Below are 25226 nucleotides of genomic sequence, written 5' to 3' on the forward strand. Positions count from 1 at the left end.
GGGTAAGTCAACCACTGCTCTGTTCAGTATGAAATTTGACATCGGATCAAATGTTAAGGTCAAAATGCAACAAAAAGTGCTGTCGCTACTCCTCAAAGTTACCTGTTCGCCCATACCTGAATGGTCACAATTACCAAGCCAGTTGTGCACTAAGCAAGCAATAAATAAATATCATCACTTTATATGATCAGACACTGGTCATACAAACAAAGAATAAAAAAAAAAATCCCAAAGCAATTCAAATATCAAATATCAAAACCTCTATTAGCAATACACCAAGGTAGCAATTAGCCAACATGTCCATGCACTGTACAAACTCCTGTGAACAGCACTTTTTGGAGGGGTTAATTTTGCTAGTGTGCCTTGCAAATCCTGCGTACTAAAACCCATAGCCCATAGTGTAGATAGCACCCAGAAGGCTTACCTCTGTCTCCTGTTTTCCCGAATGGTCCCTTCAGCCGTGATGGAGATGCTGAGGGCTAGGGGACCTGGCCAATGGTGAGAGGTCGCTCAGGGTGCCGGGAAGAGGGAGGCTGGGTGTGTATAGGTGTGTATGTGTAGGTGTGTGTAGGTGTGTATGCTCTGGCAGACCAGAGCAGTGTGCCCTACCTTGTGTGTGTGAAGGTAGGCACTGAGAACGACCGGAGGGGAGCGGACTGCTTTTGGTCACTCGGATTTAGGCTGTGCACCCACCCCGCACCATGAACACTTTTCACACACCCACACTCACTCACATAGAGAACCTGCTATAACAACAGACACCAGATAGACACACACACAGAGAGAGAGAGAGAGGCACCCCAATGGCTGAAATATCTTTATCCCTAACAAGAGTAGCCTTTATCTTTCTAGAGGAGTGCGTGGCTTAATCAGACCTGCAGTCTGACTCTGAAATATTTGTCTTCCTTTTGCTAAGGTGAAACTCTGGCATGTGCGGCTTTCATGTGTGGTGAGGGATCTACGGGGCCCCAGCACACAATGGGGCCTCTGTGAAGAGCCCCTGTTAGCACGATGCCGAGAGGAAGTCCCTGCCTGGAGGAGAACGGCCGCAGCTCTCCATCCACTGGTAGCGCTCAGATCAATAGTCAGTTTTATCTTTACTTCCTATTGTTCAAGACTTGGACTGGAAAATAAAATCCTCTATCTGTGGTTAGGTCTTGGTGCAGCACAGTCAAGACCCAATGAAGGCAGAGGTTGGGACTAAATGCAGATCCAGGATCAACTCACTCAATTCTAATTCCTAATGTTAAACCGATAGGAGGGAAATACAAACTGACCTAGGACCTGCTATTCCTACTTCCACCCAGGCTGGAGCAGTAGACACAGACAGGAAGTACCTTACTAGCTTTCATATGTCAGCTTTATCTTACGTTTCTGGTTTTCTGGCCTGAATTTTCACTCGACCCCCCAACCTCTCTCTTTCTTTCTCCCCAAGTAACTGGAGCTTTTGCTGAGTGAGGGAAATTGAACTATGCTGGAATGCTGGGAATCGTTGGGAATTGTGCTACACCTGCTACCAGGAATAGTGGCATACACTGAGTGTACAAAACATTAGGAAAACCTTCCTAATATTGAGTTGCACCCACTTTTGCCCTCAGAACAGCCTCAATTTGTCGGGTCATGGACTCTACAAGGTGTCGAAAGCGTTCCACAGGGATGCTGGTCCATGTTGACTCCAATGCTTCCCACAGTTGTGTCAAGTTGACTGGATGTCTTTTGGGTGGTGGACCATTCTTGATACACACGGGAAACTGTTGAGTGTAAAAATTACCAGCAGCGTTGCAGTTCTTGACACGCTCAAACCCGTGCGCCTGGCACCTACTACCATACCCTGTTCAAAGGCACTTCAATCTTTTGTCTTGCCCATTCACCCTTTGAATGGTACACATACACAATCCTTGTCTCAATTGTCTCAAGGATTAAAAATCCTTCTTTAACCTGTCTTCTCCCCTTCATCTACATTGATTAAAGTTGATTTAACAGGTTTCATCAATAAGGGATCATAGCTTTCACCTAGATTCACCTGGTCAGTCTATGTCAAGGAAAGAGCAGGTGTTCCTAATGTTTTGTACACTGTATATCTATGGTCAGGTGGAATTGTGATTTTACTAACCCCAGCATGATTCTGAGAAGGGATTGGTTTATGATGGTGGTAATTGATTCATCTTTTAATCTGAGACTGTTACCAGCTAAAATATACAGTGAGGGAAAAAAGTATTTGATCCCCTGCTGATTTTGTACGTTTGTCCACTGACAAAGAAATGATCAGTCTATAATTTTAATGGTAGGTTTATTTGAACAGTGAGAGACAGAATAACAACAAAAAAATCCAGAAAAACGCATGTCAAAAATGTTATAAATTGATTTGCATTTTAATGAGGGAAATAAGTATTTGACTCCTCTGCTAAACATGACTTAGTACTTGGTGGCAAAACCCTTGTTGGCAATCACAGAGGTCAGACATTTCTTGTAGTTGGCCACCAGGTTTGCACACATCTCAGGAGGGATTTTGTCCCAGTCCTATTTGCAGATCTTCTCCAAGTCATTAAGGTTTCGAGGCTGACATTTGGCAACTCGAACCTTCAGCTCCCTCCACAGATTTTCTATGGGATTAATGTCTGGAGACTGGCTAGGCCACTCCAGGACCTTAATGTGCTTCTTCTTGAGCCACTACTTTGTTGCCTTGGCCGTGTGTTTTGGGTCATTGTCATGCTGGAATACCCATCCACGACCCATTTTCAATGCCCTGGCTGAGGGAAGGAGGTTCTCACCCAAGATTTGACGGTACATGGCCCCGTCAATCGTCCCTTTGATGCGGTGAAGTTGTCCTGTCCCCTTAGCAGAAAAACACCCCCTCAAAGCATAATGTTTCCACCTCCATGTTTGACGGTGGGGACGGTGTTCTTGGGGTCATAGGCAGCATTCCTCCTACTCCAAAGAGCTCGATTTTGGTCTCATCTGACCACAACACTTTCACACAGTTCTCCTCTGAATCATTCAGATGTTCATTGGCAAACTTCAGAAGGCCCTGTATACAGTGGGGAAAAAAATATTTAGTCAGCCACCAATTGTGCAAGTTCTCCCACTTAAAAAGATGAGAGAGGCCTGTAATTTTCATCATAGGTACACGTCAACTATGACAGACAAATTGAGGAAAAAAAATCCAGAAAATCACATTGTAGGATTTTTTATGAATTTATTTGCAAATTATGGTGGAAAATAAGTATTTGGTCTCCTACAAACAAGCAAGATTTCTGGCTCTCAGACCTGTAACTTCTTCTTTAAGAGGCTCCTCTGTCCTCCACTCATTACCTGTATTAATGGCACCTGTTTGAACTTGTTATCAGTATAAAAGACACCTGTCCACAACCTCAAACAGTCACACTCCAAACTCCACTATGGCCAAGACCAAAGAGCTGTCAAAGGACACCAGAAACAAAATTGTAGACCTGTACCAGGCTGGGAAGACTGAATCTGCAATAGGTAAGCAGCTTGGTTTGAAGAAATCAACTGTGGGAGCAATTATTAGGAAATGGAAGACATACAAGACCACTGATAATCTCCCTCGATCTGGGGCTCCACGCAAGATCTCACCCCGTGGGGTCAAAATGATCACAAGAACGGTGAGCAAAAATCCCAGAACCACACGGGGGGACCTAGTGAATGACCTGCAGAGAGCTGGGACCAAAGTAACAAAGCCTACCATCAGTAACACACTACGCTGCCAGGGACTCAAATCCTGCAGTGTCAGACGTGTCCCCCCGTCTGAAGTTTGCTAGAGTGCATTTGGATGATCCAGAAGAGGATTGGGAGAATGTCATATGGTCAGATGAAACCAAAATAGAACTTTTTGGTAAAAACTCAACTCGTTGTGTTTGGAGGACAAAGAATGCTGAGTTGCATCCAAAGAACACCATACCTACTGTGAAGCATGGGGGTGGAAACATCATGCTTTGGGGCTGTTTTTCTGCAAAGGGACCAGGACGACTGATCCGTGTAAAGGAAAGAATGAATGGGGCCATGTATCGTGAGATTTTGAGTGAAAACCTCCTTCCATCAGCAAGGGCATTGAAGATGAAACGTGGCTGGGTCTTTCAGCATGACAATGATCCCAAACACACCGCCCGGGCAACGAAGGAGTGGCTTCGTAAGAAGCATTTCAAGGTCCTGGAGTGGCCTAGCCAGTCTCCAGATCTCAACCCCATAGAAAATCTTTGGAGGGAGTTGAAAGTCCGTGTTGCCCAGCGACAGCCCCAAAACATCACTGCTCTAGAGGAGATCTGCATGGAGGAATGGGCCAAAATACCAGCAACAGTGTGTGAAAACCTTGTGAAGACTTACAGAAAACGTTTGACCTGTGTCATTGCCAACAAAGGGTATATAACAAAGTATTGAGAAACTTTTGTTATTGACCAAATTCTTATTTTCCACCATAATTTGCAAATAAATTCATTAAAAATCCTACAATGTGATTTTCTGGATTTTTTTTTCTCATTTTGTCTGTCATAGTTGACGTGTACCTATGATGAAAATTACAGGCCTCTCTCATCTTTTTAAGTGGGAGAACTTGCACAATTGGTGGCTGACTAAATACTTTTTTTCCCCACTGTATGTGCTTTCTTGAGCAGGGGGACCTTGCGGGCGCTGCAGGATTTCTGTCCTTCACGGCGTAGTGTGTTACCAATTGTTTTCTTGGTGACTATGGTCCCAGCTGCTTTGAGATCATTGACAAGATCCTCCCGTGTAGTTCTGGGCTGATTCCTCACCATTCTCAGGTTCATTGCAACTCCACGAGGTGAGATCTTGCATGGGGCCCCAGGCCAAGGGAGATTGCAGTTATTTTGAGTTTCTTCCATTTGCGAATAATCGCACCAACTGTTGTCACATTTACGTCATTTAGCAGACGCTCTTATCCAGAGCGACTTACAGTTAGTGCATACATTATTCTTTTTTTTTTTCATACTGGCCCCCCATGGGAATCGAACCCACAACCCTGGCGTTGCAAACGCCATGCTCTACCAACTGAGCTACCTCCCTGCTGGCCATTCCCTCCCCTACCCTGGACGACGCTTGGCCAATTGTGCGCCGCCCCATTGGTCTCCCGGTTGCGGCCGGCTACAGCAGAGCCTGGATTCGAACCAGGATCTCTAGTGGCACAGCTGGCACAGAGTTTACCTTCTCACCAAGCTGCTTGGCGATGGTCTTGTAGCCCATTCCAGCCTTGTGTAGGTCTACCATCTTGTCCCTGACATCCTTGGAGAGCTCTTTGGTCTTGGCCATGGTGGAGAGTTTGGAATCTGATTGATTGATTGCTTCTGTGGACAGGTGTATTTTATACAGGTAACAAGCTGAGATTAGGAGCACTCCCTTTAAGAGTGTGCTCCTAATCTCAGCTCGTTACCTGTATGAAAGACACCTGGTAGCCAGAAATCTTTCTGATTGATAGGGGGTCAAATACTTATTTCCCTCATTAAAATGCAAATCAATTTATAACTTTTTTGACATCCGTTTTTCTGAATTTTTTGTTGTTATTCTGTCTCTCACTGTTCAAATAAACCTACCATTAAAATTATAGACTGATCATTTCTTTGCCAGTGGGCAAACGTACAAAATCAGCAGGGGATCAAGTACTTTTTTCCCTCACTGTAAAGCTCCAATCAATTAAAAACACCAACCATGAAAAGGAAAGAGATAGATATAGAGAAAGAGAGAAAGTTCTGAAGAAAGCGATATGAAGCGAGAGTGATCGATCACAACTGACGTGAGGAATGCTTGCTTCTGGCACACAACAACAATCCCTGTCAATCCTTGCACATTGTTGCATTATTGAGTGTGTGTGCGCCACTGTTGTGGTATTCCTGCAAGAATAGTATTCTGACTGTACTGTCGATTCCATCGACCAAACATTGGATATAGTAGAATGGTGGAAATGTGTCCTGAGAGAGACCTTAAAGTGACGACACTTTCATGATATCATGGCCAGGGCAGTGTATTAAAACTCACAGATGTATCGGCTGACTCAGTGTTTTCTCTGGTCTTCAGAATGGGAGTGCATTCTGGGAGATCTTAGCTCTCCAACTATTAAGCGGTAAGTCATAGAGACTACCGCAAATATGCACTCAAAGAATGTGTGGTTTCTAGGTCTCTTTGTGAGTGTAATTGAGTCTCTCTGTCTGTCTGTCTGTGTCTGTCTGTGTGTGTGTCTGTGTGTGTGTGTCTGTCTGTGTGTGTCTGTCTGTGTGTCTGTCTGAGTCTGTCTGTGTGTGTGTCTGTGAATGTGTCCATAAAAGGAAAGGTGTTTAATGCAACATATTTCTTCCTTTACAAATTCGCTCTATTTCTTTTCATGTTTTTCCAGAAATGTGTTTTATTTAAATCTGAGACTGTATAAGGAATTCACAACAACATATTCTGAACAAAATGTAAGCATTCCAAAACTGTGTTGGCATTTCCAAAATATGTTAGATGACAGTACTACAAAAAGATTGACCCATTGAGTAAAAAATGGAATTTCACATTTGAGACAGTGATCAAGAATTCAGTGAATGATTTTAGATTTTTCAACAAAAAAAACGGACAATTAAATAAATTACCTTAATGTAAAAGAACAAACAATTGCATGTTTGTGGAATTGCATGTGTCTAAAGTTAGCTAAACATATTCATATTCCCAGAGAACTTGAAAATAAAATAATTTGCATTTCATTTGGTTTCAAGTCTGATATCAACTCGAGTTATTCTATCAGAAAGGAGCAGTAGAAAACGTTTCAAAAGTATTATTTTGGCTAAGCATTCACAAATGATTCTCTTCCATTCAAAGAAAGAGAATGAGGACAATGAGTCGTCAGAAGATTCAACATGTCTTAAATACATTCTGTTTCTAAACAATGTTCCTCTTATCTCATCCCAATCACATTGTCATAGTCAATTATTGTCTTTTTTAGAGTTTCAGAAAAACACAGCACACTCATCCATACTGCACTGTTTCATTAAGCACTTGTGACTATAGGACTAACATAAGGCACAACTAGTGGTCAGAAGACAGTAGTGCAGTCCAATCAAACTATCTACATATTGTCAGGTGACCTTCACCCAACAAGTTTGAGGTCAATTCCATTCCCATTCTGCCAATTCAGGAGACTCAATTCAAGATTTTAAAATTGTCCATTATTTTCTATTGACCAATTAATTGCATTCATTCTTAAATTAACAGAGTTTGATTTGACCCCAACCCTAGCGTCTAATATGTGGTTTTCAACATAATTATGCAAATGGTAAAATCCACAGATCAAAAGTCCATATAGATTAGCATAGTCACTTCCATTCGTTAGTAATCATCTGCCCTTGGATCCAGGAGACTATAGCTAGATGTGATTGGCTGGTGGAAGTGTCTTCTTTATATGACGATGGACCTGAGGAGACGGAAGCACACCATAAGGTCTCTGGGGATTGGTGGCTTGATCTCATTGCCATCGAGACGGAGGTAGCGGAGTTTAGGAGCGGTCTCAGTGGCATAGTCCTCCAGAGCATCAGCTGACACAGGGCAGATATCAGATCCATTTACACCTGCAATTGCAAATACACCATCTTAGCAAAACAGTACTCCAACTCATCAAAGACAATTTACACTGATTATAATAATACAATTATCTGGATTTTAAACCAGTCATCAGTTAACCATCCAGGCAGTCAGTCAATGTATCAATGAAACTAGAACACTGTCAAAAACGTACTCTTGATCTGGTTGTGGTCCAGGTGGAGGTGTTCCAGGCCTGAGGGGATGATAGGAACCTGAGTTAACTGGTTATGGGACAACTGCAGGTCCAGGATGCTGGAGATGTTGAACACGTTCTTGGGCAACCCATCGTTTCCCAGCTTGTTGCGGTTGAGCCTGAGGAAGGCCACCTTGGGCAGACCCTTGAAGTAGTCGGCGGGGATCTTCTCAATGGCGTTGTTGTCCAGGAAGAGCTGGGTGAGGGTGATGGGGAGGCCCAGGGGCATGGTGGTTAGCTGGTTCTTGGCCAGGTTGATCTGGATCAGGTTGCTCAGGCCCTTCAGGCTCACCTCGGTCACCGCGTCATCCTGGAGCTTGTTCCCCTGCAGTTCCAGCAGTGTCAGCCGATCCAGACCTGAGAACACCCCGGCGGGGATCTTGGAGATGCGGTTGCGGGAGAGGCGCAGCTGCTCCAGGCTGGAGGGCAGGTTGGCTGGGACAGAGCTCAGCAGGTTGTCATCCATGTAGAGGTGAACCAGGCGGAGCATGGCGGCCAGGGCACCCTCCTCCATGCCCTCGCTGGTGATGCGGTTACGGTTTAGGTTGATCCAGCGGAGCTGCGTGGCGTTGCGGAATGCGTCTGTTGACAGCACGTCGATGAGGTTGTTCTGCAGGTACAGATACCAGGTGTGTGGGGGGATGGTGGGGATGCGCTTCAGCGCCTTGTTGTCGCAGTAGACAGCGTTGGGGAAGCTGGGCGGGCAGCGGCACTCTTTGGGACAGGCCTGTACCTGGGCCATGTAGTCTTCGTAGGACATGTCCGGGCTCTGGGCCAGAGCGGGACCGACCAGAAGGAGGAGAGAGGAAAGGGCCAGGAGAAGCGTCATCTTAACACTCAGCCTGGGTTAGAGGAGGGAGAAAACACATGAGATGAGACTGACTCTTATGCAAAAACACAGACACAAATACAGGCACAGACACAAACACTGAAGACAAGCTCAAGCACGTGGTTGAACAAACACACATTTTTTTTCACCTCACCAATTTGGTCTATTTTGTGTATGATCATTACATGAAATCCAAATAAAAATCCATTTAAATTACAGGTTGTAATGCAACAAAATAGGAAGAACGCCAAGGGGGGTGAATACTTTTGCAAGGCACTGTACACAGATGATGAGATCTCTGCATGTTCCAAGAAAACAGAAACACTACGCAGATAGATCAGATAACTCAACATGGACCGGATTGAGGACTAGGTATTAGCACCACATTGTGACCTATCCTGTTTTTTTTAGGCGAGTCATGATTCCTCTCACCTTATTTTAGATTAAGTGCTTTCAAGTACAGATAAGCTTATTTGCATTGGACATGGTGCATTAAGTGCTGAAGTGTTCATCAAGCTGCCTTAAATTCATTCACATGCAAACAACAACGATTCCAGGTGGCTCATTCATTTAATCCCTTATTGAAAACATTGCCATTCCTTTCAGATCTCTAGCAATGTAGCCCTGTGCTCCGAGTAGCCATTGGCTAGCCCAAACTAGCCATAGCTAGCCTCAATCCCCCTGCATTAACGCGAAGGTCATTAGCATTCGAGTATACATTAAGTTAATGAGCGTTGGCACATCATGTGGTCAGGCCAGCTGTCCACTGGGTCCATGGGAGATTATAAGATTTCTTAAGGACAGGATGCAGTGCCAGGTCAACTAATGGCCTTACACGAATATTCCTGACTGGAAGCTAATCTGTAAAATCGGCACATGCAGGAGGCAGTTGAGGTTGGCCTGGGGTTGGGTGTTCCTTTAGGAGTAAAACACAGAGCAGACCAAATCCACCTGACTGTGTTGTGAACTAAGCACTATCTGTTAAACCTGACATTGGCAATGAATGAAAATTCCCACCAACACACCTAGCCATGGAATGCCATACATTTTACATTTACATTTACGTCATTTAGCAGACGCTCTTATCCAGAGGTGCATACATTTATTTTTATTTATTTTTTCATACTGGCCCCCGTGGGAATCGAACCCACAACCCTGGCATTGCAAACGCCATGCTCTACCAACTGAGCTACATCCCTGCTGGCCATACCCTCCCCTACCCTGGACGACGCTGGGCCAATTGTGCGCCGCCCCATGGGTCTCCCGGTCACGGCCAGCTACGACAGATCCTGGATTCGAACCAGGATCTCTAGTGGCACAGCTAGCACTGCGATGCAGTGCCTTAGACCACTGCGCCTGTGTACTGTATGCAAATATTTATGCATGCAGTACACAGATGCGTATAAAAGCAGTTGAATTCTCCATGCAATCATGAAAGAGAAAGTGGAATTAACCCACATAGAAGAGGCAAAACATTGAGAAAAGAGGAACTGGGGATGATAGTGAGACAGGAAGCCAAAGTGACAAAGAGATTGACAGAGGCAGACAACAACTCAGAGGCACTTAAACTCTGCCTTAGCACATCCACCCATCCTGTCCCAGAATACTTGATTCCTCTCAACTGTCATCTGGTGCTGGTTTAAATTCTTGGTGTCTGCTCCACACATTGGTCTGGAACTCATTTTCAACAGGCCTGGCTTTGCCACGGCTGGGCCCACATCAAAGACGTGGCCACCTCACCTGGTTCTGGGGCCCCTGGCACCTCGTATCTCACTGTATGGGGCCAAAGATCATTGAACCCACCCCACTATGGAACATCATGTGTCCATGCCCCTAACCTTAGAGACACAACTGTTGAGTTAAACTTTCCACATGACCATAATTAGAGCTGCTAGTATTTAGTGTGGCCAAGGTCAGGAAAGTAGGCATATAAGTTACTTCTACTTATCACATTTGTCAAATGTGAAATTACAACTGACAACTGGTTAAATACATATATACCTGTTAAGCAAACTGCTGTATAACCACTTAAAGACCATAACTGGAATCTCTCCAGAGCCTCACTCTTTCAAAGCATCAAAGCCATTCACAAGCTGTGGCTTTTCAGTGCAAGATTACCTATAGTATAGTACAAATGAATGCAGAAAATGGCCAAATAAAGGTCCAGCCAATGTTCCCCAACGGTCACCTCCCAAAACTGAACTCACATTGCCTTTGAAAAATACCATAGTTTGCAAGCAAAGTCCCATCTATACCTACTTTCCCCCAAACTGGAAACCCAATTCAATCGTCCACTAGAACCACACGTACCTTTGAGTTCAAGTGATTTTCCAAAGTCTGTCTTTGCGTCCTGTTTCTGCCTTGCTCAAGAAATGTGGTAGTAACTGCAGTCCCAAACTCAGAGAAACACCGCTCACCTCCCCTGTATTTGTACCATCGGTGCCTTCATTCAGTTGGTGGGAACCCTTCATTGACAGTTACACTGTAGTCCCTCTCGGCCAATCAGAGGCCTGTAATCAGAGGTCATAATCCATGCAGTGACATTTTCCCTGTTAAGCCTGCGGCGGTGTGGTAGCTGAGGCCTCAAGACTTGGCCCACTTCAAAATCAGGCTAATACGGGCCTATTCTCACTATGAAACCACCCTAACCCTTCTGTGCACTCCCCCTTCTCCCACGGTTGGCACTAGGCACCATCTCTCTGTTTATGTCCTTCAGGTAAATATCCTGCTGAGATCTCTAATGTTCTTAGCGTTAATCAGGCAGCGATGTCTGAATGGAACGACTCCACTCTGTTTGAAAGAAACACATTTACGTCTTCTCCCCATCTTTCTGTGCAGAATGGTGTGATAGCAATCCAACGTGTTCCTCATAATAGTGACTTAGCCATAAAAACCCAGGAGAAATATGGTTACAGTGACTCCTTGTGTTGGCACGATAAGGGATATACTCACGACAATTGGATTGCCCTACTCACAACGTATGGCTTTGGAAATGTCTTTCAGACCTTGCAGTTATCTGAATTGGAATTCAGAGAACTGCAAGCAAATGATACACTGTGGGAACAAATAGGCTTATGCTAATTATTCTGATTTGTTCATATCCTCTCTGATGCGGACCCACCAAGAATCTTCTAGCACGATCGGACAAAATTAGACTCTGACCTTAAAAGACATCAAACCCACTACAATTAAGTACACATTGGTCTGTCCAGACTTGAGACTTAATGGGGTGGGGTTAGAGTAAAAATAAGGGGATTTAAAAGGTGTAGACTGGGTTGGCAAAGTGTTGTCAAGTTAGCATTGGGGTTGGGCTAGCTAGTTAAGTTGGGGTGGGTAGGTTATTTTGTTTAGCTCATTCTCATTTCCTTTGACGCTGCCATAGGCCCACCTAATACCTTGGGATAATCCCATCTGATTGGCTTGTCCCAGGTTGGAGCTAGCCTTAGACCATTAGGGATTGTCTCGTGTCTGGCAAGGTGCTAACGTACACTACAGTCACTCCTCAACACAATGGAAACACTGGAGCTGCGAGAGGTATAAACAAGACTCTAATCCCTTAAGAGAATTCAGCTACCTTTAATCCCCAACACATTTAAACTGACTACACATCAAGGGTCAAAGGGTAAAGGGCAAGGTACTGAATGTACAGTGACTGTGCGTCAATCATGGCGCCCATCTCCTCACAGGGTCTGTTACCTCAATGGGAACAGACAGTACCGTACATGTTGCTTTCACTAAAAAATAGAAAAATCCTAAAAAGACTTAGCTGTTGTCAAAACCTAGAAGTTGCAAATCAGTGACGCATATTGTTGACGTCATGTCCATTTATAACCAAAATATGTCAGTATCTGTATCTGCACAAAAATAAAAAATACTATCCAATCAGTCATTGGCATATACGGCATCCCATCTCACATGCTATCAGATAACGGTCTACAGTTTGTTTGACCTCTATCTGCATCACAAAACACCTTACTCGTGAATAGACAGCCTCGGCATACGCCCACCGCTCTATAGTGGTAGCAGTCTAGCAGAGCTGGTATATCAATAAAGATGGAAAAAGGCGCAGTCATTGCCAGAGATAAGTGCTCCACACCCACACATCAACCCCAGCTTCCAATTGGCTCATTCATCCCCCCTCCTCTCCCCTGTAACTATTCCCCAGGTCGTTGCTGTAAATGAGAATGTGTTCTCAGTCAACTTACTGGTAAAATGAGGATCAAATAAAATATAAAAACATCTGTTTCTCTTTAGAGACACTTACACATCAGCAGTAACTACATAGTAAAACTGGTCATGAGAAATGTGCATGAAATCGACACACAATAACAATTAATGAAGTGTTCTGCACTGCAGACCCACTACAGTTACTTGGCAATATTTCAGTCATGTTTTTACCTTGTCTTGATGGAAATCAGAGTTCTCTAATCAAATGAAAGATTAGACTGCAAATATGCACCACAAGGGAATCCATCCATTAGGATTTTAATTAGTAAAACTACATTACTTTTTTATTTATTTTACTAGGCAAATCAGTTAAGAACAAATTCTTATTTACAATTACGGCCTAAACCGGCCAAATCCGGACGACGCTGGGCCAATTGTGCGCCGCCCTATGGGACTCCCAATCACGGCCAGTTGTGATACAGCCTGGAATCGAACCAGGGGGTCTGTAGTGACGCCTCAAGCACTGAGATGCTGCGCCACTCGGGAGCCCTACTATTGAATTAACGGCAAAGCGACAACCAAGTTTTCATATTCTTCTGACTTAGGGCTTCTCACTATGTTACAGAATGAAACAAAATAGGATTGAAAACAAATGTTGGCCACTTCCCTGTTTGACAATCTAAATGGAAACATGTGGAGGAATATGATAATATGAATTTCCTGGAAGGGGTTTCCAGTCAAAGCCAGCTATGTTAATTAGTTAAAGGACTGTGTTTGCACAGGCTTCATTTGGGTTCAGTTCTACTTGATGACTGAGCTGAAATGCAATTGACTTCCCTATAGCATTGAGCAGAAGACATCCAGCTAAGCCACTGCTGTGTTAAACAAGCCCTGTGTTTACATAAGAATACAAGGCTCTGGAAAACAGAACTATGTCTGGCATTGGAATATCAAACATTATGCAGTTTTTATCTCTGCAGATTTTCCAATAGTATCTATGGATATTTACAAGAGACTGATTATGGAAGAAACTCTTCTCCTTGAAAAGAACAGAGGCCCGCACACTGAATATGCTCTCAATTTACCATCTTCTAATGACCTGACACAGATCCGTGTTGGATCGAAAAGTTGCCAATAAAAGGTTGTAAATTGGGAGCATATTCATTATGCGGGCCTCTGTTCTTTAGTTTAATTCTTTAGCCCAGCACCTACGTTTTTAAGGTTGTGCGTATGACCACAAACTTTTCTATAAACTCTTACACTGCTATCATAATTAATCTGTCACTGCATTATTTCTTTCCACTAACAAACTTATAAGCATAGGTGAAATCTACTTTTCAAGGAAGACATTTAGACAACAAAACAATCTGGGAGTACACTTGTGCCAAAAACTTGTTTAGTTCTAATTGAATGACACACCTCTGCAAGACTGCAGCAAACTGCACAAAATACTGCCAGATCTCTTGAACGCATTGTTTGTTTTTGGAACAGAAACTGGCACGCAGCACAAGATCAAAGGTAAAGACCTGAATACTTCTATCAATCTCCCCAGATGTAAATAATGCCCCCCAAAAGAACAAGAAAGGATGACCCATCCACCCCATTTAGCCTTTCACCCCTACTCAGGAAAAACAATACCTGCTTCACCAAACGGTATGTGTTGGTAGTGTATGGCCAGGTGATGCTTGGCTCAGGGGTAGTAGTGGTCATCTGGTCCTCCAGTACTCTTCTCTGGGTCTGGTCCACAGTGCTGTAACAGTCTCAGTGGCCCTCTGCAACCGAGGAGGAGAGAGACAAAGCCCTATTAGATTCTGTATTGTTTTTAATATTATTCCCTCAAGGCTGTACCTTTGACATCCACTGGTGGAGCAGGGAGGATGGGTGTGTGTGTGTGTGTGGGGGGGGGGGGGGGTAAGGGTGGGGGTAGAGGTTTGAGGAGATTGTCTTTTCACCAGGCCAGCAGTTTTTTCTCCCCTCTCCGTCTTCTCTTTTGTGAAAGAGTTGAAGTCATCACTGTGCTATGGTGGGGGTGCGGGGGTTAAAAAAGCAGAGCCCTCACTCATAGGTGGCATGGACAATGTTAACCCTGGCTTCTGTGCTGGAACTAGGGCCAGGATAATACCAGTATCGCGATACTCCTTAGTATGGTGGCAAGGAAACAACACATTAAGCGGATTTAACTTTAGGAAAATATCCCTAATGTTGGAAACAAACATCATTATGTTGTCATCCAGTCACATTTATTTATTTTCCAAGCTATATCACACAATATTTTATATACAGCAGGTTTTTAAAGGACCAAAGAGTTTGGTCTGCTTTGTGTTTTCATTTTTGCCATGGAAACAATATTGCGATACTGGTATCGTCACAGCCCTAGCTGGAACGTCAGCCTGTACCCCATCATCATCGCCATAGCAATGCACATGACCTCTCCATAGGTCATTTAGGCAGACAGGCCTGGGAGCATGTTTATCATAGTGTCAGTCCAGGACTGAGTGGAGCTTAGGGAATCCTTCAGGCACCTTGACAACCAAGAATGTAAGGCTACTGAGGACTGACACTCACAGGCACTTAGTGACACACACAGAGCAACATGCACGCACGCACACAAATAAAATTGACAGGGTTAACACTGCAGCCCTCTACCCCTCTCTCTACTCTCCCTCTCCATCCCTTCGGGCCCTCTGTTTCTGTATTCCGTTCTCTCTCTCTCTCTCTGTGTGATAAACAGGGCAGGACAGGAGCAGAGAGGGGACATTTACATTTACATTTTTAGTCATTTAGCAGACGCTCTTATCCAGAACGACTTACAGGAGCAATTAGGGTTAAGTGCCTTGCTTAAGGGCACATCGACAGATTTTTCACCTAGTCGGCTCGGGGATTAGAACCAGCAACCTTTCGGTTAGTGGCACAACGCTCTTACCCACTAAGCTACCTGCCGCCCCCAACATCTGGATCCTGCTCTCTGTGGGGAGAGAAAGGGGGAGAATAGAGGGGGTGAGAGAATAGAGGGATATGGGAAAGAGAGTAGGGAGAACTTGCACCCCAAGTTTTCTGAGCAAATGATTTTGTTTTATTCAAATATTATATATGTTTGGGCTTCTTGCAATCAATTTGCTGTCTACAAATTATTTGTAATTATGTTCCAGCCCCCCGACCATCTGCTCAATAAATAAATCGTCCCATGGCTGAATCTAGTTGATGATCCCTGGAATAGACTATTCAGACAGAGAAAATAGAGAAAGGAGGGAGGGAACAGAGGAGGAAAGAAAGCGGAGAGTGAGAAAAGCTGGAGAAGGTCCCTAGGTTGGGCCTTTGAGCCGAACGTCCTGGCCAGGCAGCTGATTAAACTTTCATTAAACATTTCCAAAAGCAGAGGAGAGGAAGTGCGGGCCATGGCTTTATGAAGGGCTTTATTGTCTAGACATGGCAGCACGAGTTCCAAGCTATTCTCCAACTAAGGAATGGCGAGGAGGAAGAGGGGGAAATTGTATTTGATTTGGGATCAGTAAGAATGGTTGTGCAACAACACAGTAAGACGTGAGCAATATTGTAAAGACAAATATGATACATGTCATCTAGGTAATGATAGGAGTTTTATAAATCCTGCCACCCATGCCTAAATTGGTTCAAATTTCCTTAGGACGTCTTTTAAGGTAGGTCTCTTGTTTAGGGTAAAGAATATCCAGGAATATTCTAGAGTGACTAGACATATAGAAGCACCGCCAGAATAGCACTCAACCTAGAGTGAAAGAAAACCACTGTGTCATATATAATATAGCCCTCTCAACGATATTATTTGTGCAAGAGGAGCAATTGCAAGGTGTGATTGACTCTAACCGTGGGATCTTATTACGAGTAACAGGCCGGAAAAACGGAACGTCTGGCAACCCGTTCAGTGATACTCGCTAAAGCTAATTAACTGACCTGGAGCCTGTAGAAAGTGTCTGCTCTAATTAGGCATGACCGAGTCGGTCCGACACCACTGATCCCAGCACAGATCCCATCCCAAATACGACTTTAGATAGGCAGCATGCTAACAGTTCACTCCTACGACATATTAAAACAGAAATGTCTTAAGTATAATTACACAAGAAAACCAACAGATGCATATTTCCACATGTGAGGGAGTAAATGTTTTAAATTAAAGTATCCCTTCCGCAACACCGGCACTTTCGTGATTTCTCAGCCTCGGCATTTGAACTGGAAGCATTGTTGTTCCTCACTCTGGACGATATCTTTTTTTGTGGACTGTCTGCGTCAGGAATTTGCCATGTCTGGTCTGTGAAAAAGATGAGGAGGAGTGTGTGGGCTTACAGCTTGGTACAGCTTGGTACAATGTGAGAAACGCATTAGTCCACTGGTTCTGCTCATCCTTCAGCTCTTCCCTGAAAATCCCCTCCTCCTATCCCAAATGGACTCCCCCAGTCCCACCCACCCTGGACACTTTAGAGAGGTTGTCTACATCTGCAAAAACATCTGTAGATTCCTCCATGATGGTTCTCCATTGTGCTTACACCTGTTGGTAACACGTTGGCACTGGTTTACGTGTTTATGTAATTCTGTTGGAAAATCACCACTGGGCCATACTTTAGTTGTGATCCTGTGTTGGAGGTGGTGCACACTGCACAAATTACTCTCAAAGCACTGAGTGTTCTTTCACAAAATGGCCACCAAGCATCACCCAGGTGGCTGCTTGACTTGTTTGGCGTTACTTACTGTTGATTAAGCTACAGGCATCCTTCTGTCAAATCACCATTCAGCATTAGGTAAGGAACACCAAAAACCTGTTTAACACACATCATTACATCAAACAAAACTAACTGTGTGGATAGTTACAGCTACCTCAATTGAGCATTTCAGCTCTGGTTTCCAGTCAAACCCTGCAACCCCTGCAGCCCTCAAGGACCATAGGATCTCTACATGTATCCCTACATGCCTGCACTAGCACTACATCCACCCACCCAACCAAGGAGAATATGCAACAGATCAGAATGTCCCACTTGATATTCATGTGCAGAGACACAGCATGACACTGGGAGAAGACCCATTTCCTGCAGGAAGAGAGTTGCCAACAATCGTGGTGCAGGCCCAAACACAACACATAAACCCCTAAAACACAAACCACTCAGATAATGGTAAGACGCAACATAAATGTGTCAGTGTAGGGCCTGGGAGGTAAGAGACTAGAGAGAGATCCCATTCTTCCTTCTCTCTCTCTTGCTCTCTCTCTCTCTCTCCTCTCTCTTCTCTCTCTTCTCTCTCTCTCTCTCTCTCTCTCTCTCTCTCTCTCTCTCTCTCTCTCTCTCTCTCTCTCTCTCTCTCTCTCTCTCTCTCTCTCTCTCTCTCTCTCTCTCTCTCTCTCTCTCTTTCCAGTCCCCAGACTCTGATTCAAGGCCTTCATGGTCACGCCAAAAGGCTAACACACTACAGAGACCGCTTGAGAAGCATGCTGCAAGCCCTGATTAATCACACACAGAGCCTCCAGTTTCTGCTTCATGTCAAGACTCATCGAGCCCAGAGCAATACAGTAGGATGAATCTTTAGAGATGACACTGGAAAGTATAGTATCGGACTGGTGATAATTTAAAATTATGCCTGCTTTATGTTGAGCCCGCCTCTTTATAGGAGGTATTCAGTGTATCAGAATATTAGGCCTTATTTATCCATCATGAACAGCACAAATGTGTACTTAAAGTCTTTGTATGAGCATTTCTGCATTTAGCAAAGTTTTCATAGCTTGAACAGGTAAACAAACAATTTCAAAAGTGTAAGTAACAGTTGATGTATCTCAAGTGGGGTTTGTGTATGTTTCCTCAGGAAACAGTATATGGTAAATGTAGTAATTTGTTTTAATCATCTGCTGAGTATTATAGGTTTAAAACAAGCATTTACCACACGTGAGTATTGGAAATGTAGTTTATTCAAATGTATTTTATGTCCTCACAGTAAATTCACCAGTGATTACTGAGTCAAAAGCCATGATGAGAATAAATCCGGATATACTCCAGTGGAGGCTGCTGAGGGGAGGACGGCTCATAATAATGTCTGGAACGGCGCAAATGGAATGGCATCAAACACCTGGAACCATGTGATTGATGTATTTGATACCGTTCCACCTATTCCGCTCCAGCCATTACCACGAGTCCATCCTCCCCAATTAAGGTGCCACCAACCTCCTGTGATATACTCTGCCCTAATAGCACATGACATTCTGCCAACGTTGCCACAACATTAGAGCAAGATGAAGTTAGCGTCACAACAAATTGTTGTTATTCTGATAAAGCTATACGGGCAAAAGCACATATCAAACATGGCAAACAAGGTAACCTTAAAATGCTAGCTTTTATTATCATACATAGTTACCATGAGATGCATGCAAGCAATGCAAATGTTGTATAAATGTTGGCATAACAACAGTGATCTGCAATGAATGGGCGATTGACTCTTATTTAACTGCATAATAACTCCTCATTAAAAAACAGTAAATTACTTCAGCAGAGCTATTCAGTGTCAAGCCTATTAATCTTGTCAATAAGGATTATTATTTTTTACTTTCCCCCCAAACATTCATACAGAAAGATGGGTAATATGCCATAGCTTTTGGCATGACATATGAGCTTTAATTTGGTTCCAAAAGTGTTCCACTGTTCAATATTTCCCCAGTAGACATTACACCAGAATACACAACACAGCTCTCTTAGATACTCCTATTCCTTACCTGCAGGTCTTTTGCACAGCAATATGATTATTGGAGTGTACTGACTAAATAAAAGAAGCCTTTAAAAAACATAATAACAAACAGACAAACATAAAATAGAGGAAGTGAGATTTATTCCAATATTCCTCAATGTACTTGTCTCAAAACAACGTGCCACTACTTTGGAATGTTTGAAGTGTGTGAGCTGCTTTTTCATCAAAAGCACGTCATTTAGAAATCACTAAGTTCCTATATTGTCTCTTTTGCACAAGAAAATGCATCAGTTTTTTGAAAAAAGTACAGACAAGTACAGTTGAAGTGCTTTTTATGAGGCACCGTTACATTATATTGTGGCCGATTTGGGTAAAACTATTGGTACAAGGCCAGCCATTTGCTATGGCCAAAATACCCTATGGTTGTCATGAGAAGACCATGATGCATTGCAAAATAAAAGGTCTCTCCAGGGTTTTCTAACCTTTCTTGGTTTGTTATTTCTAAGTCTGTGTTTACAGAAAGGACTACCGATGAGTTGGCAGGGGTGACCTCAATTTCGCCGGTAGGGGGAAGGAGACGTATTTAGGGTCGTTGCAAACACTGTCACTCGGTTTTATTATCCACACTAACATTCCACTTAGAATAAAGAAACATATTGGGCATATAATCTGAGTGCAGGGGGAGGGTCACAGAGGGAGACTCGTGGATGAGGGGATGGTCCTTAGTCGAAGATGATGTCAGATGCCTGACGCAGGCAGTTGGAGGAGTCATGTGGTAGGTCGGCGTGTGTGATGTTGTTCCCATCCAGACGCAGGTGCTTCAGTCTGGAGTAGTTCAGCGGGCTAGAGAACTTGCAAATATTCCCCAGGTCGAACTCTGGAAGGGGGGGAAAGGGTTTAGTGAACTGACTCATACATGATTCATCATTTCCTACTGTGTGCACACTTCCTACACCGATTACCTGACAGTTGCTGGAGACAGTATAGACTTGAGGATGGATATGACTGAATTCGATTTTTTTGTAATTGCAATGAAGAAATAGAGAAAGAGAATGGGGGAACAGGTAGCTTAGTGGTTAAGAGCGTTTTGCCAGTAACCGAAAGGTCGCTGGTTCTAATCCCAGAGCCGACTAGGTGAAAAATCTGTCCTTGAGCAAGGCACTTAACCCTAATTGCTCCTGTAAGTCGCTCTGGATAAGAGCGTCTGCTAAATGACTAAAATGTAAATGTAAAATGAAAGAGAATGGAGAAAAAGAGAGAGAAGGGAAAAGCGAATGGGAAAAAAAGAGGAACTATAAAGAAAATCACTCACTGTTGATCCTGTTGACCTGCAGATAGAGATGCTCCAGCTGTTCGTTGATCTCAGGGATGGACTGCAGCTTGTTGTAGGACAGATCCAGCTCAATCAGGTTCGTCACATTGAACACGCCTGCTGGAATCCCTGCATCTGTCATCTGATTGTAGGCCAACCTCAGGTACGCCAGCTTGGGCAGCTCTTTGAGGTCACCGGCGGCGATGCTGTTGATCTCATTGTAATCACCATAGAAGGTCTCCAGCGAACTGGGCATGCCTGAGGGCAGCTTCTTCAGCTTGTTGTTGGTCAAGTCTATGGACACCAGCGAGTTGAGGCCCTTGAAGACCCCGTTAAGAGATTTAGAGGTCAGCTCGTTGTTCTGGAGGTGGACCGAGGTCAGGTTCTGCATGCCGGCCAGACTCCCTGCGGGGAACTTGGACATCTGGTTGTTCATCATTTTCAGCTCGTCCAAGGACTTGGAGGGAGGGATCACTGCTTCAGTCAGCTTGTTGGAGCTGAAAAAGAACTTATGAAGTCCGGTCAGCTTGTCAATGGTTCCCTTGGCCACCTTCTCATTGGTGATCTGGTTATGGTCCAGAACCAGCCAACGGAGGTCAGCCGTGACGTTGTCGAAGACCCCAGCTTTGATCTCCTCGATCAGGTTGTTCTGCAGGTACAGGTACTTGATGCCTGAGGGCACAATGGGCACGAACTTAAGCTTGCGGGAGTCACAGTACATGGCGGTGGGGAAGTTGATGGGGCACTCGCACTCCTGGGCACAGTTGGCGCTGGACGGGCCGTACTGGGAGGCTGGCTGGTAGTCGTAGTCATCGTACTGACCCACGGTCAGGCTGACCAGCACGGCAAAGATAGGGACACGGAGGTGAAACATAGCTCTACTGGGGAGAGGAAAACAGACAGAGGGAGAAAGGGAGACAAAGATGGAAAGAAAAACAAGTAAAGTGAAACGGGGGGAGAAAGTCAGCAAAAGTTTGTCTACCGCATCTTGAACATTCCATACATAAATAGTCTTATCTACTATTATCCTGAGTGGTACTTTGATGTAAAATCTACAGAGAACAAACTTGGAGCCTTTCTCTATTTGAACAGTTAAATACATTACATTTCGATTGCATGATAGACGACGTAAACTGGTAAAGAATGGACTTGTTACAGATTCCAAGTTAGAAACATTCCTCTCAGGCTACTAGGGTCCCCTGAGAGAGAAAAAAAAAGGAATTGAAAAAGCTTCATTGACCAAAACTATTAATGATTCACCCTAAAGCAGCAATCTGGTAATGCCAGTGAACTGCAAATATATTTTAAACCAGAGGCAGATCCCTACTATAAATACTCAGAACTGTCTATGAACCAACAATGCAGGTTTTTCAGTGAACAAACACTTTATAATTTCCACAAATAAAGGCAATAAATATCATCCTAACATATTGCCACTTTTAAGATGATTTAGCTCAATGTGTTGATTTAAAGTATGACATGTAATCACATGATAATATCATACTGCAAATGCAAACACACTAATGCCTTTGACTAACAAGACTTTCACTAACAATACTGTGCATCAATACAGTGCATCAATACTGTGCACATCAATACTGTGCATCAATACAGTGCATTCCTTTTATAAATGCAGTCATGCCATGGTGCAATATAAGAACAACACATTGTCCAACGCAACATGAAAAGCATCAGATAACTTTGAAGTACTAAAATCTCTCCGCTCCTTTCCCTGGACTAGTTAACCCTGTATCACACACAATCCTCCCCCGGAGTTTAGCTGGGACTGGGATAGCTAATAATCCCAGCAGGGAAAGCCCAAATACCCAGGGACAATCGAGCAGGAACACTACATTCCTCTTACCTTTCTCTCTCTCTCTCTCTTTCTCTCTCCCTCTACGTGTGGGATGGAAGGTCAGCAGGTAAGAAGACTGTGGTTGCTCAAAAGCCAGATGTCTCTGGAGAGGGAGGAGAACGAGGGAGAAAGGGAGAGGGTGGGGGAGATAAAGAGAGTGAGAGAAAGAGAGAGCGAGAGAAAGGGGTGGGGAAGCTTCTGCTTCTTCAGATGTCTGTGGTCCCGGATTGACGGGAGGCAGCTGCCCAAATTGAAGTCACACTGTAGTATAAAACGACGTTGGCATCAACATGGGTTTTTAAGGCATGGAATCCGAGAATTATGGGCTCTGCCTAACCAGTCACAGGTGCACCAGTGCAGCCTGGGATACGAAGTCCGCCCTGTGCCTGAATGAGGATGTGAAGCCTCACAAAGGACACATGGCACCATATATACCTGTTGTTTTCCTCCCCCTCTCCCCCTCTCCACCAAACAACCACCTCCCTTTCCTCCTTTCCCTTACTAACAAACAACCTATTGGTTAGGATGGCAAACTAGACTCACTAATAGTAGCCAGCACAAACTGTTTGCTTGTAAAAAGCTAAGTGGATACAAGTTAAAACAAAAGGTTCCTGGAATGGTAAAGAAAGTGTGTGGAAAACATTATGATAAAAAAAAATGTGTCTGCAGCCAGAGCCAGCTGCTGATTATCATTCTGCAGCATGAAACCGTAAATAGGGCCTCGGAAAAAGTGAGGAGGTCTTAGAGTGGGCCAGAAAAGGATTATAAAACAGCCTATGCTGAATCCCAAACTGACCCCTAGCCCCTAACCCCTAACCTAACGTGGCAGACGTAAGAAGACTCCTGAGCAGAGTCCCCACATCCGTTTGTTCAGGGGAAACGGAAGTTAGGTTGAAAATACTGTATCCCAGAAAACCGGAAACATCCGGTTTCTTCCGACCTAGCGGAGAGTGCCTAGCCCCTAAACCCTAGCCTAATTTGCCTCTTCATGGTAAACACATGGTACCGTAATAGAGGAAAGTAAGGTGAGGCAGATGTGAGTCCAATGAATTCCATATGTCCCCACCAGAGGAGGCTGGTGGGAGGAGCTATGGGAGGACGGGCTCATTGAACCCATATCAAACACATCAAACATATGGAAACCACATGTTTGACTCTGTTCAATTCATTCCATTCCAGCCGTTACAATGAGCCCGTCCTCCTATAGCTCCTCCCACCAGCCTCTTCTGGTCCCCACTGTAAATCACTCAAGTGTAATCAGACCCCCTCCTTCTCCTCCTCTCTCCATTTATCTTCACACACTTCAAAGTGCTCTTCATCTCCTTCCATATCCAACGATCTGTCTGCAGACTGCACTGCATCTACACGTTTCTAGACAATGACTCTTCTAGAAGATTTTGTTGAAGTTGCTGAAGAAGACGGACACTGTAACGGTTTCCCAATGTCACCTTTCTTTGTTTATGTTCAATTCTTGCGTCACTGCAGGGCTGTCATCTGGATTCAATTGGTCACAGTCCCATGTGTGTCTTCACGCACAGGACTTTTAGTCGTCACTAGTTACCCCAGCCACAAAGTCATAAACCCCACCCATTTCTAAAAAGTATCTTCTTACAATATGATGTTTAACCTAACCTTAACCCTAACCTTAACCACACTGATAACTTTATGCCTAACCCTAACCTTAAATTAAGACCAAATAGCTCATTTTAGTTTTCATTAATTTTTACGATATAGTCAATTTTGACTTTGTAGCTGTGGTTACTAGTGGAAACCATGCCTTTCTGGTGGCCATCTTAGATTGCAAAGACTTCACACTTCAACAGTGGACTGCAGAGATGATTTGAGGAGGAGCATGTGTGTACTTTTTCGAGTGTTTCCAAGAGAACCACCGTGGCCTACAAAAACCCATGATTCATTTGACAATGAACATTCTTCTTACTCACACCCTGGTTTTCTTGGAAACAAAACCACTGTGGCCTACTGGGAAGCTTATGGCTACAAAAACCTATAATTCATTTGACAATGTACATTTGTTCAACTCACACCTAACCGAATTGCTCAAGATTATTGACTTGACAAATTGCAGTAGCTTCCAGACACTTCTTATAAGACTATAGAGTCCTCGTAAACTTTGACCATATGTATTGCTTTCCAACTGTTTTAAAAAGCCATGTCCTTGCTTGCTTCTGTGTTCACCTCCAACCTTCTTGTCTTTAGATCATCTTATTCCTCATGTCCCCCATGGTCATCCCAAACTAAAGCAACTGTTCCTTGATATCTCCTCCATCTCACTATCCATCTAGTTGAAGGCCTAGGTCATGGTTTTAGGTGCCATGATACTATACTGGACTTGGGGTGTGCTGACCTTAGAAGCAAGGGAAAGTTACACAGTTAGCTGGACGGTTAGGATTAAACTAATGGAAAGAGCTAATTACTCATTGCATGCATGCCTGTTGCAGGTCTAAGTAATGCATAATGTTTATTTTGGAAGGAGCATCCTTTTTGGCAGCTTTGATTCTGACACTGACACATTCTGCAGTAGACATGAATATCAGTTCAGACATCTGAATCCATGCCTTCCACTCTGCACTAGTGGTGG

At 43.9% G+C, this 25226-nt stretch overlaps 2 protein-coding genes across 2 annotated transcripts; both read right to left on the reverse strand.

Annotated features, from left to right (window-relative positions):
• Nucleotides 1-7395: 7395 nt before the first annotated feature.
• kera (keratocan) lies at nt 7396-8600 on the reverse strand (the record flags this gene model as incomplete). The annotated part of the gene is made up of 2 exons (XM_084161575.1): nt 7396-7565; nt 7733-8600. The coding sequence occupies 2 exons, from the start codon at nt 8598-8600 to the stop codon at nt 7396-7398; spliced, it is 1038 nt and encodes a 345-aa protein (XP_084017701.1).
• Nucleotides 8601-18669: 10069 nt separating this feature from the next.
• On the reverse strand, nt 18670-23029 carry lum (lumican). Its single transcript, XM_084162123.1, has 3 exons — nt 22637-23029; nt 20773-21653; nt 18670-20337 (listed from the first exon to the last, which is right to left on the reverse strand). Exons 2-3 carry the CDS (start codon nt 21644-21646, stop codon nt 20183-20185), a joined length of 1029 nt encoding a protein of 342 aa, XP_084018249.1. The 5' UTR covers nt 21647-21653; nt 22637-23029; the 3' UTR covers nt 18670-20182.
• Between the last annotated feature and the right edge of the window lie 2197 nt (nt 23030-25226).

This window comes from Coregonus lavaretus (assembly GCF_964263955.1).
Source record: "Coregonus lavaretus genome assembly, chromosome: 5".
Lineage (NCBI taxonomy): Eukaryota > Metazoa > Chordata > Actinopteri > Salmoniformes > Salmonidae > Coregonus > Coregonus lavaretus.